Here is a 16,141-nt window from a genome sequence, read left to right on the forward strand (position 1 = left end):
TTTGCTAAATTAGGTCTGGCAGATGCCTGTTTTCTGCTTCTGACTCAGTGATTGCAAAAGAAAGTACATATTCTCCTTGACTTCTGTGCTCCATACCCCTCTGGCTACTTTACCCTCCTTTGTTCTTACAATTCTCGGGAAGATTTTTATTTTGAAGAAAAATTCTCAAAAGATTCCATTGCTCTGTCCCATCAAATATTAGAGCAGAGCGTTATTGTCACAATACTTCTGTCTTCTTTCTTCTTGTGTTCAGCCAGCATACCATGGGTCATTTTTACATATTTTTAAAGTAATCATGCGTTTCTACAGATGCTTTGCATTATCATAGGGGGAGCTGGAGCTATGTCATCTGAAGATGTGAGTTCTAATCCTGGCTTTATCACTTACCTGCTTTGTGTTCTGTTTTCATCATCTACAAATATAGAAGATAATGCGTATCTTACAGAATGGTCATAAGGGTTAAATGATATGTATAAAAACTGTTGGATTAATTTTTAGCACGTAAGAGATATTTGGTAAGAACTGAAACAAAATCTTTTAGAAAACGTCCAGTTTTGTTCTCTTATTAGCGAGCAAATTTGTATCATGGGAAGCAATATTATGAAGTTCTTTGTATTGTATGGTCTCCCATGGGTTTTTATGTTACCGGTAAACTCAAATAACATTTGTTGTCAGCTAGATGACTGGCCTTATACTCTGCACTGAGCATATAAAGCTAAATAAGAAATGGTTGCCACGCTGGAGGAGTTTATAAGGAAGTAGTCGAGACAAGCTTAGACAAAGAATCAGAACCCAGCATGTTAGGTTCTTGGTAAAGGTATTCATAAAATAGGAGGGCAGCAGAGTGCAGGGCAAATATGGTGTCACTGCTCATCTTTCATAGACCTTTAAGACACTTAGCTGAATCTCCTTTCTGGAAGCTTTTACAAGAGCTCTGATGGATATGTTCGATCCAAGAATTCAAGATCTGTACCTGCACCTTTGACCATCCTCCTGCAAGAAATCAGAGGAGATGCGTTCCTGAACCTTTCTCCCACTCATTTCTTTCTCTCGTTCCCATTCTGACTTTCAAAGACAAGTGAAGAAGATCTGCTTTATAAACCACCTGATACCGGAAGTCAGGGGTTGGCAAACTGACCCATGGACCAGATCCAACCCACTGCCTGTTTTTATATGGTCCGCCAGCTAAGAATGGTTTTGACATTCTTTAATGGTTGGAAAAAATCAAGAGAGTACTATTTTGTGACATGTGAAATTAAATGAAATTCAAATTTCAGTGTCCGCAAATACAGTTTATTGGAACACCGCCACGCTCATCCATTTCCGTATTGTCTGTAGCTGCTTTCGAGCCAGCCAGGGAATAGTTATGACAGAGACTATATGGTCCAGAAGGCCTAAAAAAAACCTGGCCCTTTACAGAAAAAAACTGCCAGCCTGTGCCTGTAAGTCCTTTAAAATCTTCGCAACACGACACATTCTCAGTTTGTGACTGAGATGGGCATTTCTGATGTAAGAGGCAGTTTCTCCATGTTCTCCAGTGTCACTTTTTCTAGAAATAAAAAGTTCACTTTGGCCTTTCTTTTTACATGGACATGGGATCTTAGGTGATGTGAACATCCCGATTGGGTGACCCTTTTTGAAGGTACAAATGTTAAGGAAGTAGGAGGGGAAACTCTGGAAATGTTAAGTGGATTTTTCTTCATCACAATCTCCCCCACTTAGTGTCTGCTAAGCAAGAAAGAAAGGTTTATATGCAATGAGGTTTATTACAGAAGACAAGGGTGTCGATTTCATTTTTTCATGATGAAACAAGTTTCTGTCAGTCTTTCCCCTAGGACTGGGTTTGCCACCCTGGGACGATATGAAAATGCCTGTTCAACTTGATAATATGTGTAAGTGATGTAATACTTCTCCCCTTAGAATAAGCCTCAAGTACAGAAATTCTTTCCCACGCTAGGGACAGGGCTGAACCATTTTGGTGAATGGTTAAAACCAACTGACAAAGGCCAACGTAGGTGTGAAGCTTGAACATCAAGCGTGAGCGTGGAAGGGTTTGCAGTGCTAGCACTTCCAGGTTAAGGGGTAGAGCTCTTCCTGGTTGTTGGCACCACATCTCACATTCTTATTGGACAGCTCACTTTACCAGGGCTCAGGGTTAGTGGCCTTCACAGGGGACTTTGGATTCGGGGACATTCACAGATAACTTTCATGAGATATAAAGATCTACATGTATAGTTTTATAGTCTGAGTGATTACATATTTGAACAATCCACGCTTCAAAACCACAAATGGCTTCTTTTGCCTTCAAAAGGCTGCAAGGAGCCAGGTTGTAAATCTCAAACTCTTAGCTTTGCTCTTTCTCCCTCTGTTGTGGGCCTTTGGGGAAACAAGGTCATAAACTGCTTCTCATCTCCAGAGAAAAAAGTGAATTTCCCTCAGTATGTCCTCTGCCCCATTAAGAAGTTGGTTAGATACCCACCGGTCACGAGGTCCAGAAAGTAACTTACTGGCGTGATCATTTCAGAAGCCAACATGGAAATATATTGGAACTTTTATAAAGCCCGCACCCTTTAACTTTGAACTTGTAATTTCACCTCTGGAAATTTAGCCTATAAAATTAAAACTAAACGTAAAAAAAGGTTTGTATACAATAAGGCCTATTACTGCATTTTTAATAGTGGAAAGCCGGAAATAACAGAAGATAAACTCGTATGGGAAGACTCCAGTAAACTATAATATATCCACTTGATGAAATATTATATAGTGATTAAAAATGATACCTATGCCGAGCCAGGCATAAAAAAACAGGATACATGCTCATAGTTTTAATATGATTATAGCAGTGTAAATAGTCTATGCGTAGAGAACAGGAATACAGAAATAGAATAACTCATTAACAGTTATTATGTATAGGTAGTTGGACTTTAAATGAGTTTTTTCTACTTTCCAATTTTTCTTTGTGAACGTTTCTAGGAAAGAAAAATATGTTAAATTAAAATGAAGACAGCCAGTAGCCAGGAGGTGAGAAGCACACCCCCTCTGATCTGGACATGGCCCTGGCCAGTGGAGATCCGGCTGTGACTAAGATGCAGTGTCTGTCCTCGCAGAGTTTGCAGTTCGGGGGGAAGGAGGGGAGGCAGGCCATGAACAATGAATCTCTGAGTGCAATGAGTTCTAAAAGGGGAGTGGAGGGTGCTGTGGAAGCATAGAGCCAGAGGACGTAACTGAGACGTTGAGAGAAGGTCCCCCTGTGACATTGAAGTGAGGCTGGAAGACGTGAAGGAGGCAGGCTCAGGGGAATTTCAGACAGAGGAAATGGCACGTTCAGGGAGAGGCACAAGGTCGAGAGCATGGCGTATTCCAGGAATCTCAGTAAGGTCAGGGTGGTGGGAGCAAAGGGGAGCCAGTCTGGAGGAAGTGGGCCAGGATAAGATGATAGTCGGCCATGTAAACCACACTAAGAAATTGGGGTTTTTATCCTCAGGGCAGGCAGAGATGACATGAACAGATTTAAATTTTTTTAAAAGTCGCTCAGGCTCCACTGGAGAAAAGAAGCAAGAAGGGGCACGAATGGAAGGAAGGAGGGAGGGAGGGGGCCTGCAATAATCCAGGTGAGAGCTGGTGTAGCACGGAATCTTCCTTTTGTATTGAGATTAATATTGGATGGCTGATTAGAGGATTTAAAGTATAGTAAGGACCCAACACGATAAAGAGTTTTTATTTTAAATCTTCTAATTACATAGCAAAAATTTTAGTTTTTACTTTTATCTTTTAATTGCATAGCAAAGATTTTGGAAATCTTCAGGACAAGGAAATCCTGGGTCAGCCCCGAATGAGCATCACACCATGAAAATGTCATGTAGTCTTTTAAAATTGTGCAGAATCCAAAATGTTAACAGATTTCTAGTAAAGGAATGAAGGTGATGGGAAGATGGACAAATACAAACCTTACCCCCCACCCCCAAAAAAATATCCTGGGAGGAAAAGGAAAAAATAACATTGGTTGGTAACAGATCTCCTTCTGTCACCTTGAGTTCCTTGAGAAACAGAGGCTCCAATACCTAGCACAGGGTCTGCCTGGCACACAGCAGGCCCTCAGGGAGTCCTTGTTGAATGAATGAATGAACGAAGTCCTTCTTGAATGAATGAATGAAGTCCTTGCTGAATGAATGAACGCAAACCACCGGATTAAAGAAGATATTTGAGCGTTCTTTTTTGGCTTTCTTGATTTCATTACTTTTGTTTCCTGGCCACTGCCCACTCGTCATGCCCCATATGCAAACCTACAGTTGCCCTGGCTAAAGGTGGGAAGTGGGAGAAGATGGTCAGAAAAGGCTGCTTTTTTTTTTTTTTAAAGATTTTATTTCTTTCCTTTTTCTCCCCAAAGCCCCCCAGTACACAGTTGTATATTCTTTGTTGTGAGTCCTTCTAGTTGCGGCATGTGGGACGCCACCTCAGCGTGGTTTGATGAGCAGTGCCGTGTCCGCGCCCAGGATTCGAACCAACGAAACACTGGGCCGCCTGCAGCGGAGCGTGGGAACCTAACCACTCGGCCACGGGGCCAGCCCCAGAAAAGGCTGCTTTTTAAGTACTGGTCATTTAAAAATGTTTCTTCACACATATTTCAAAATTAGGCAAATGGGAATCTTGCCCCCTTTTCTGAAAAAACTGGCAACCCAGAAAAATTTATTCAAATATTTGTCATAAGTGCTATTTGGTTAAAATGTAGACTTTGTAGCTAAACATAACTTTATAAATATGCATTTACAAGGCTTGTTATATCCGTTTCCAAAAGCCCAAATTGGAAAAGCCCACATTCCCAGAAAGGGGAAGGAAGCTACATGTTGGGGAACTATGGGTTTCAGGTACTGTCTGACCCCCTTTTACAAATGAGGACGTTGAGGACATTTATGTTGAGTAACTTGCCCAGGGCCTCGTAGTTAATGCAAACCTTGAACCTGAACTCAGGTCTGTCTGACTTCAAAGCTCATGCTCCTGGCACTCTCCATCTTTGCTTTTACGTGATGAAAATAGAAACCAAGGATACTCTGAGGTCTGTAGGAGTGAGACATGGTAGATGAGTACCCAGTTAGGAAGGTGCTACAAGCAACCGTCTCGGAGATTGACCGTGAACTCTTAGAGGGGCCGAAGGAGAACTAAAGATGCTGAACTGACTTCCTCCTCCTCCTTTTCACCGTAGTCCACTCATTTTTTTAAAATTTTTTAGTGAGCAAAGCAAGAATCTGCCTTCCCTGAGTGTTTGGCACTGAGATTGACAAAGACATCTTTTCCATCGTCATGTTGAGTTTTTAAGGTCAACTGATTTTGTGTATTTTGTTGTTATAGTTACACCAGTGTATCATTTCTCTCACTCTAAAAGAGCTTTTTTCCTGAGTCTTCTTCCTCCTCTTAAATGCTATGTACCTCCTCCAGGACACTGTTGGGACAATATTAAGCCTTGTCACAGGACCGTCTCTTGGCCCTGATACTGTGTCTCTTTCTCTTGCATTTGTTGCAGTTGATGGTGATGTCCCATCTGCCAGGCATATGAAATTGGTGGTGCTCAGCAAATCTTTGTTCCAGTCTAGTCCCAGAGAATATTTCAGAATTGTCTTGTAGATTCTCTCTTTCCTCTCCTGTGCCTTCATTACCTTCTATCTCTACTGTAGCAGCTATAGAAATCTGCCTTGGAATCTAATTACTGATGTCTGTCTTCTCTCCTCAACTAAACTGTGAGCCTCTGGAGACCAAAACTGGCTCTCATTCTTCTTTGGGGGCCCCTCCCCTTGCCCCCAACATGGGGAGCACAGCCCTCTCCACAGAGGAGCAGCCCCTGGCTGTTGACTGGCTTGAGTTATTTTGTTGGCTTGAGTCCTGTGCTAAACTGTCATTGTTGATAATTCTATGCATACAGCTGAAGAGGTTCTGAAAATAGCTTAATGAAGAGGGTAAAAATTTTGTGCTCCCACTGATGTGAGAACCCCAAACAGAACATCATTACAGAGTTTTCTTAGCGTGGCTTTTTATTTCCCTTGGATATTTTGCAGAGAGTTTGGATTCCCACATTATTCGAACAACATTTTATATAAATAAAAATCAGCCATAGTTAACACTCTTAATGGGTGTTTTAGGGGCTAGTCATCTAGATTTTTCTCAGGTAATCTCAGCCTTGGTAAATAGGCTGTGGTCAGCTTCAAAAATAGTAGTAAGACCAAGGGTAATGACATTGTCTTCTGTTTAAACTGGAGTTAGGAATCGAACACTTGTCATCTGGCCTAAGTTGGGACAGCCTACAGCCCTCCAGGTTGATAGAAAAATGTTGTGACTCTTACTGCTCGTTTTCAGGTCACTTACAGAGCTCTTCTCCTCCAGAGGTCTTTGAAACTTAGGTAGTTTACAGAAATTCCCACTTTCAATTCAACTCAAAAACTGTTTATTGGACACCTACTGTCTACCTAAGGCTTCATGATACTTTTGATTTCCTGTTGACTGTTGCTCATATTTTTTGCTAAGTTTAGTAAGGGAGGTCCAATGTTGACAGTTCCAATGAAAATGGCGGAATGCAGGTGCAAAGGATGGCTCCACCTTGAAAGAGGCATAGTGAAGAAAAAGACCTCTTGGCACCTGTGCTCTTTGGTCCTGGTTCTGAAATCACAGTCAGAGGAGAATGAGGTTGGAAAGGTCTCTCCCCTAGGAAGACCCCCATTCCGTCTGTGGTTCACTGTTCCATCCTCTGTTTGGGCTTTTTTCAGGTAAGCCGTAACTTTGAGCTGGTTGGACGGGTTAACTTGGATCAGCTGGAACAGATGAAGGAGAAGATGGAGAGCTCCAGCAGTGAAGACGAGGACAAGGAAGAAGAAATGAACAGCAAGGCTGATGACAGAGGTTTGTCTCCTCCCTGCCCTCTGAGTCCCAGATGGCATCCAGCACGTCCATGGTGAGACAGAAGGCAGGCAGAAGGTTATTGTAGGGGGAACAGAAGGAACGATCCTTCTTAGTTAAGTAGCAGAACAGACTGGCTTCAGAAACGTGTCAGGGGCCATGTCTCTGTAAACTGTTACCGGCTATAGAAACTCCAAGGAAAACAGACATTTTCTAGCTCTAAGCTATCTATTTGTTTAAAAATATATGGTGATGATTTGTTTAAATTAAAGAAAACTGGCGTCTAGGGAATCTTCAGAATAAAGACGGACAGACAGCAAGATAGGTGACATTGTAAAGCTATTGAGGAATGTAAATGAACTTCCCATTGAATGCTTACTTAAAATTGTTGCTGTTGGGACATACACCGCTGAGGTGTCGGGGAGGCCACGAAGAACTTGAGCCCCAGTCCCTCTCCTTACGTCCCTCTGCTTGGCTCTCTTCTTAACCCCCCTGCTGCTGCGTTCTTGCTTTGTAAAGAGGGAAAGAGAAACCAACAGCTTTCATTCAACCGTGAGTGTACAGGGACCCTGGGGAAGGCTTCATGGGATTTTTGCACAATTTTTCCAACTTCCCCTGCGTCTATATAATTATTTTCAAAATAAAGTTTTTCAAAAGTGTATTTAGTTATAGACATACATTTACGTGATCTAGAGTTGGTTTCCTATGTTGTTCAACACAGAATGTTGTGGAAATCCCCGGACAGTGCCTTTAAGACTGTTGATTGGGATATGTTACTTTAGTTACCGCAGATTTATCAAAAGCACATGGATAACATAAACATGAGAAATAAACATTATAGATTTCATGACAGTGATGAGAAGGATGATTAGTTGCCATTCTTGAGCATCGTCATGTGCCAGGCCCAGTGCTGGTTGTTTTTATATAACTTTTTCTTTTTTCTTTTTTTTAAGATTGGCACCTGAGCTAACAACTGTTGCCAGTCTTCTTTTGTTTTTTCTTTTGCTTCTGCTCCCCCAAATCCCCCCAGTACATAGTTGTATATTTTAGTTGTGGGTCCTTCTAGTTGTGGCATGTGGAACGCCGCCTCAGCATGGCCTGATGAGCGGTACCATGTCTGCACCCAGGATCCAAACCAGTGAAACCCTGGGCCACCACAGCAGAGCACACGAACTTAACCACTGAGCCACGGGGCTGGCCCCAATGTATAACTTTTTCTTTAATCTTATGCAATGGAGAGGGTTCTGCAGTTGGCCTGCCTGATTTGGCTCCCAGTTCGCTACTTACTAGCTACATGACTTTGGGTAAATTCTTTTATCTCCTTGTGCATACATCATCCATAACAATAATAATAATATCACCTGCCTTCTAGGGTTGTGTGAAGCTTAAATGAGATAATGTACAAGACATTAGCCCAGTTCCTAGAACACAGCAATCACTACTAAACGATAACCCTGCAGTGTAGGTGGTATTATTGTCATTTTACAAATGGACAAATAAAGGCCGAGGAAATTTAAAAGCTCGTTCAAAGTAAAAAAAACAAAAGGCAGAACAAAACTCTGGAGGTTGAATTTAGGTCTTCTGGCTCCAAAGGCAAGATTTCTTTTACACTGCGTACCGTTTCCCCAGCCATTTGGGCAGCGGGATGGTCTTCACTGAAGGGAGCCTTGCATCTAAGGGGCCCTTTTGCAGAATAGCTTTCTTTTTCCTGCTTGCTCAGTGGGCAAGCCTAAGAAAACCTAGGTGGTGGCCATTTCCCTCTGAGGTTCTCCCTGTGCTTTTTCCTGACGTGTTCACACTTCTACCCCCATCCCCATCCCCACCATGACGCCATAGCAGGAGACCATGGGTTTGCAAAGTGGGGGTCGCGTGTGACCCCTGAAGTCCCAGCCAAGATGACAGCAGACACTGCCGGCCAAGGCATACCAGCTCTTCGAAACCCCCATGCCCGTGGTCAGCCTGAAAAATAAATGGACAAAGAAAACATCCTCACCATATAGGTTGATTAACCGTGTAAAGTTGGAACTTTTCTTAGGAGGGGCCGTAATGATCCATTTCTTACAAAGAAAACGCTGTGATCTGAGAAGCACGGTTTTTAAATTTTTTTTTTTTTTAACATTGCACAAGTAGGTGCTTAGTGAATGCTTTAATGGCTATGTGCTGTTCCCAGCGGTCTCTGGAAGGGGACACTCCTGACAGAGGGGACAGAGTCTCCTTCTGCTGCGTGATGCTCCATGGCCTGACATTCCTCTCAGGAAAGAAATGATTCTTCATTGCATATTATGACTTTTTCATCTCGAAAGCTGAGCACACGTGGTTTTAGAGGTTATAAGCATTGCAGAGGCCAGAACCCCTTTTTCTCCTTCCCTGCCCTCTGACTCCTCCAAAATAAAAGCGTAGGAAATTAGAAGAAAAAAGATGGCAGTTAGATGTGTGGGACACACCAGGCAAATTTTCTTGCTTGCCCCCTCCCCGTGGGCACGGTGGCGTCAGACCAGCTCGGTTTGGCTGAAAAGAACTTCCTGGTGTCTGATCGCTTCCTCCTGGAACTTGCAGCGTCCACATTCATGAGCCTTAACCACATGAGAAAAAAAGCCCTGGGGTGGAGAAGCGTGGATTCCTCCCTCGGAGGAGGGGTGCTGACATGAGCAACTTCTAGTAACGTTAATGGAAATTACAACGCTGACCCTTCCTGGCCCCCTTGCCGATCCTTGAAAGAACAGCCTGCTTTGTCTCATCTCCTTTGAATCAATTTTCCACCATCGAGGTATATTCTTGCCAAGAAGAAGAAACGGCCTACAATAGCCTCAGGGTGTTTTTGCCAGACGTTCCGTCTTCAGGGAGTAGAGAGCGGGAGGTGCCACCTCAGGGCTGATGGAGAGCTATTTGATGTGTGACAGGTAATGACTGGTCTCCTCCTTTGAGGATGAAGCAGCAGGAGCCATTGGAAAGAGTAGATGACTGGTTTCGTGTTTCCTAAGGGTAAGAGCGGACGTGCCAGGAGCATGCCCCTCGTTGGCAGTGTAGACTTTAATCAGGCCCACCCGGGTCAGGGGGCTCACATCCTTGTAGCCACCCCATTCTCAACATCCTTTCCCAGCATGAGGAGTGGAGAGAGGACTGACTGGTCCCACTGCGGGTCCTGCCTAGGAAGCCCTGGGGGGAATTTGAAAGGAAAGAAATCAGGCATGAAGAAATCCAAATGAACCCGAGCCGAATCCTCCCCACCCCCTCTCATTATGCAGCTGGGAGGAGTCACGAAGGCATTCTGTTGATTTCTTGCCCAAGATAATCCCTGCTAAGGAATTAATGCGCAGAGCAGATGGTGCTGTCTCATTTCCAATGAAAAGAATCAAGGAAGATAGTCTGTGCAATTATTTTTAATGGCTTGTGTGGTGATCTTCTTAATTTGTGAGAAAATGTTTCATCTTTTGTTCAAACTGGCCCCATTCACATAGCTTTTTGTGCTGAAGATGAAGGCAGCGGAGAGACACCTATCCCGTTAGTGTCGTCCTGATTTTATTCGATGGAGTGTTTCAACCAGGAGACATCTTCCTGTAACATCTTGTGTGTACAGGTGCAGAGTGATCAGAAATGTAGAGATGATCGACATTTCCCTGTGCGCTGCCCTCACTTTGCAACGTGGCTGCAGAACCGTCTAGGTCCTGCTGTTTGTTACCCGCATGAAGATTTGGCCCTCTGTGGTGTAATGAAGGACATATGGGCTTGGAACTTGGGACAACACAAAGGCCATACAAGCTCGCGTCTTTCAGTTTGCCAGGAGGAGTGGCCTGTAAACAATGAACCAGCCAATGCACATTGATCAGATCCCTAACATGTGCCCAACGCTGTGGAGGAAACAAAATGATGACAGTCAATATTTGATGTTTGCAGCCGACTTCTCCCGAAATGCCTGCATATCCCCACATTCATGACTATCACCAATTGAGGAGGAGATGCCGGGCAGCCAGCCAGCATCCCTCCCTAGCTGAGGACACCCTCTCACATACTGGCCTCCCCGTTGTCCAGGTTCACTTTGATGCTAGGTTCTCTGCTTGTAGATCTCATTCAGTGCTTGTAGCCACTCCGGGAGGTGTTGATTCTGATATCCATGACAGATGACAAGTTGTGAGCCCCTGTCCTTACTCACAGCGAGTCAAAACTCTGAGGTCTCCTACACATAACCTGACCTGGTGTTTTCAGTAGCCTATGTTCTTTTTAGTGAGAAAGATAAACCCGTGTCAAATAAAAAGTGAATAGGTGCTACACTGTGAGGCACTGACAGTGCATCACGGAAGGAAGAGATTGGATACAAAAAAAATGCCAAGACACTGTGGGACTGGACAGAGGGGTTCTTCAGGCAAGAAAGCCCCAGATTATTTGTGATGGAAGCAACTGGGGAGGTGATGAGGAATGGGGATGCTTGAGCCTGGGAACCAGGAAAAATTCTTGAGAGCTATCCAAGAAATACCCTTAGTTGGAAAACCAGGAAGGAGAAAGTAAGGAATCTGGAAATTGCTTTCCCGTTGGCTTTCTAGGTAGAAGGAGGAGAAGAGGTGTCTTAATGAATGTTGACTTCTCTCTTCTGCCTACTCCCACAGCACACAGGTAACACAGGTCTGCTCTCTCCTCACAGATCTGATGAGATTTTCTGACCGTGGGGCTGCTCTTAACACCGAGAAGCGTTTTCCGTGTGAATTTTGCGGACGGGCGTTTTCACAGGGCTCTGAGTGGGAACGGCACGTGCTGAGACACGGCATGTAAGTCAGTCCGTCCCAAGAACGTCGTTGCCCAGAGGGAAAGGTGGCAGGCAGACCAGGTTCTTTTTTTGGTTCCCGTGACAATGCATAGGCCCCTCTGTGTCACATTTCCGGGCATGGGAGGAGAGGCAATTGTCAGGAACTAGGTTTCTCCTTTTCTGTTGGTTTTTAAAATGGTCACCCAGACACGAGTCAAGTGAGGAAAAATCATCTTTATGAATGACAAAGCCCACTCGAGTAGAAGTTTAGAGCTTTCTCCAGCCAGTGTCCCTTCAGCTTTCATTAGCATGACATTCTCCGATAGAGCGTGGACCGGGGTCAAAAGATCGGGCTTCTGTTCCTGCCTCTGTGATGATTCATTCCCTGAGTGGCCTTGAACATTCCCACGCACCTCTTGGTGCCTTCAATGCTCTGCCTCGGGGACAGAGCCAGCTCTGCCTGCCTCCCAGGTAGGTGGGAGCATACCTGCAAAACACTTACAAGATCCTTGAGCATAAGATCATCCCGTACCCACGGCACTCTTAGTCCGCCAGACACAGAGAGAACCTAGGAGCTGGTCCTTTCAGCAGAAAATGTCCGTGAAACCTGAAACATTAAACTTCAGAGAATATAACTAAGCTTCCCAAGACATGGGTTCCATCTTCCAGTTTCTGCTTTTTGTTTGTTTCCATGATTTCTTTCTGGACCTGTTCATTAAATTACTAATACTTGAGTTGCTCTTTTAGTCTTAATACATATAGCCCATCGCCAGGCTTCCAGCTCCTGCTGGTGAGTTTGAGCATAAAATAATTCTTGCTATTACCACTTATGACTTATGACCCAGTAGAGGAGGGACCATAAAACAATTAGGTTATTCTGGAAACAAAGCATGGTATAATCAAAACGTAGTATAATAATGGATATTTTTGTAGGTTCAGATCTTTAATAAGATACCAGAAATACATGACCTAAATATAACACGTTGCAAAGATAAATCACTCAGAATTTAGTCCTACCTCCATGGCATTTGTTCAAAGGAAACCCTAAGGCCTTTTTATGGTCAGGGAAGTAAGGATGTGTGTCTTTTTTGTTTAATTAGGAAAAAATATATACTCATCTGTCTCTACCATCAATGTTTTTGCAGGGCGTTGAATGACACCAAGCAGGTGAGCAGAGATGAAATCCACCTGAAAGAGAACATGGAGGACAGTATTAAGATGCCCTCCCTAGAGGAGAAAGAAGATGACGAGGCAATCGGAATAGACTTTTCCCTAAAGAATGAAACAGTAGCCATCTGTGTAGTAGCTGCTGACAAATCTCTCCTGGAGAATGCAGAGGCCAAAAACGAATAAGCATTTGGTGAAATTCTTAATCAAACCTTACTTGAACCGTGATGAAAAAGTGGGAGGGCCAGCTGGGGCTGAGAAGGGGGGGACAGAGAAGAGAAGACAGAACAAAGCTGCTTTTTAGGACTGAACAATCTATTTTCAAAGCACTGGTACCTGTGTGAATGAGTATGTAAATTAAAGTTATTTAAATGGTTGGAATATGTGGCTCCTTTTCCATCACTACGTCTTTTCTTCCGGATCTTCATCATGGAAGTTGTCACTTGTCGCGGAATACGGAAGCACGTGCCATGCACACATTGTGCTCTGTGGCGGTCTTGGACAGAATGTGGAAACGAAGCTCCGTGACGGTAAAGACTTCTCTTAGGGGAACAACTTTTTGACGCACAACTTTCGGTGCGTTTTTCTAGTTTTAATACCTTAAGCTTTTTTCAAGACCTAACTGCAGCCGCTTTGGGAAAAAACAAAAAACAAAAAAAACAAAAACAGAAAACAAAAAACTGCTTTGCATAAAACAGTCACCTGTTTCCTAGTACCTCAAACTTAACCAAGGGAAATTCTCTGCATTTGTCAGTACTACCTGCCGTCCTTGTGGTTAAATGTAGAGAACTGCTGGGCAAGATGGTGAATGGAGAAAAAAAAAGAGTTTTAAAGAAAGGAACACAAATTGTGCTTAAAATCCCCATGTGGGTTTTATTTCTTAAAATACTGTGATTTTTTTAATTATTTTAGTAAAAAACAAAACAAAAAAAAGAAACAGACTTTAATTATTAGATAACTGTTTGTGAATTGTCATCCTTTACTCCAGGTAAGCTGTTTATTAGTGTTCAACTATAATTTAGAATTTGATAGATTCATGTGAGCTAATTTTAAGGTGACTGTGGAGTTTTGTTTGCCACACGTTTATTTTCTATCAATTTGAGTGTTACAAACACAGCACAATTCAGTTTTTCATATAAATTGTTTTTTGTGTGTGTGTTGTTCTTGTGTTTTAATTTGGGGGCAAGGGAGATTTCGTTTTTTTTGTGAATAGGAATGTTTTTATTTTAAACATGGAAATAACAAAGAAGTTAATTTTCTTTTTTTTTTTTTAATTTAACTAAAGAACCAAACTTTTCGGCACAGCTATGCAGCTTGTGGGCCAGACAAGGAAGTCCTCTCCACCCTTTTGATGCTTGTCCAATTTACACATTCTCCGTCTCACACAAATAATTTCTGTTAGGATGGGCTGGCTTTTGTGTGTGGTTTTAAAATCTGTGTTCTTTTTTGTTTGCCTTGTGTTTGGGGGGGGTCTCATTTATTTTGGGGGACAAGGGGATGTGCTAGAATCCCATCCCTTTGGTGAGAGTGGACAAGAAATACTTATATCCTACAAGGAGCCTGGAGAACTACTTTTTTTTTTTTTCAATCTAGCTGCCAGCTGCCCTGTTTCCCCTTATTAGCTTTTTCAGGAGGGAGCAGCTTAGACTACCCTAAGTCTACATCTATAATATGTTCTGATTGTGAACAAAGGGTTTCGTTCCAAAAAGTAGAAAAGAACTTTCCTTGAAGCCTAGGTTTTAGAAGCCTGTGTGTGCGTGCGCTTGGATGTGTGTGTGTGTGTCTGTGGATTTGTGCGTGTGTGAGTCCTTTGGTTTTCATGTTTTGTTTTTTTTTTTTACTTGGAAGGGTTGGGGGGGGGGGAGGGAAGAAAGGGAAAGGGGAATTGCTGAGATGACAGTGTCCCACACAGCTTCAAATAAAATCCATGGAAAGATATTGCATTTGTGGAATAAGTGCTTACTTGAAAAGCATGTTCTTCTTTTATTTTCTTGCTGTTAAGACTTTTTATTTGTAGGGAGTTTGTTTTAATTTAATTTTTTTTTTTTTAGGGATGGGGGCCATCATGTGGAAACCAGAAAATGGGGAAAGTGTGAACTATCTAAACAAAGATTCATTTTGTGTCCATATTTGTTTTTAATTGGCCTCATTTCAAATGTATTAAACAGTTCCATACCTGGATTGGGTGTTCGTAATGGTTACCAAAAACAAACAAAAAAAAGAGAAAAAAAAAGAAAGAAAAAAGAAAAAAAAAGAAAATAATTGTGACATGCTTTTATCACTACTTTATTTTTCAAATAACATGTAAATATTGTAATCCATTGGATTTTGTTTTGCTAACCTGTTAATAAAAATATGGGACCATTATCCTTTTAACAAGGCTAGAATGTCATTTTTTTCTTTTTTCGAACATATACCTGATATTTTGTGGCCGCACATTTTGAATGCATTATTATAATTCTGTTGACTGTAATGACATAGAATTTACAACTTTTTTTTGTTTAATTTATACAGAGGACTTTTTTTTCAGAGCTTGAGAGAAGAAAATAAATAACAAAATGATAACCTATTGACTCCAATAATCAGTGTTTCCCAATACTTGATAAAAGATAGGGAGATTCTGAGTTCTTGAAGCCAAGGGTTTAAAAAAACAACAAAAAACACACAAGTAGGTTATTCAAGTTGTTTGCAACATACATTTTGTAATGAAATGTGAGAAATTAATAAAGAATTTTTTTCACATGTGTCTATGTGTATCTGTTGTAGATCATTTACAGATATGGCTACAGATATGAACTGTAGAAATAATATAGCATTGCCTCTCAATGCGTGTACGTAAGAGAGATTTCAGGCCACTGAATCTATACAGGTGTGGAAAACAAAGGTGAAGTTAAGATAAGGTGAGCTGAGATTTTAAAATGTTAATATTTCTGCATCCGATATTTATCACCAACCGGGAGAACTTTATGGAGGGAATATCTTCCATCAAAAATGAGAACCAAAGTGTGTGTGAAGCTTCAGAAAGAGGAAGTGTCAGTGACTAAATGTCATCTGGGGACTCGCAATCTCTGAGCACAGTTATTTAAACTAACTGCAAGTCACAACCACTGCCACAAACTATCTTGCTGTGCATCCTGCGCCGGTAATTTTCTTCACTAACTTGTTCTTTGAGCTACCCTGTTATAAATGAAAGGAAAAGTGAATAGTCATGAAATCTAGAAGAAGAGTAAATTAAAATCAACAGCCCTCATTATTACCCTCAGAGTTGGTTTATACTGTCTGCATTCACAGTGTTAGGAGGATGGCTCATGGATCATTTGTCCAAAGCTCATTCTAAAAATTTGGTTCTTGCCC

The 16,141-nt window shown here is 42.2% G+C and overlaps 1 protein-coding gene across 12 annotated transcripts in view; it reads left to right on the top strand.

Moving 5' to 3' along the window:
• Positions 1-15,497, top strand: part of ZNF462 (zinc finger protein 462) — a 140,066-nt gene extending 124,569 nt beyond the window's left edge. For 10 of the 12 annotated variants that reach the window (XM_046638528.1, XM_046638483.1, XM_046638557.1 and 7 more), the window contains 3 exons: positions 6,753-6,885; positions 11,519-11,642; positions 12,766-15,497. In XM_046638528.1, the coding sequence (XP_046494484.1) occupies positions 6,753-6,885; positions 11,519-11,642; positions 12,766-12,973 (465 nt within the window). In that variant the 3' untranslated portion in view covers positions 12,974-15,497. Of the gene's footprint in view, positions 1-6,752; positions 6,886-11,518; positions 11,643-11,946; positions 12,092-12,765 lie in introns of all 12 variants that reach the window. The other 2 variants (XR_006885109.1, XR_006885102.1) reach the window with 2 other exon arrangements.
• The last annotated feature ends 644 nt before the right edge of the window (positions 15,498-16,141 follow it).

Source organism: Equus quagga, chromosome 1 (genome assembly GCF_021613505.1).
Source record: "Equus quagga isolate Etosha38 chromosome 1, UCLA_HA_Equagga_1.0, whole genome shotgun sequence".
Lineage (NCBI taxonomy): Eukaryota > Metazoa > Chordata > Mammalia > Perissodactyla > Equidae > Equus > Equus quagga.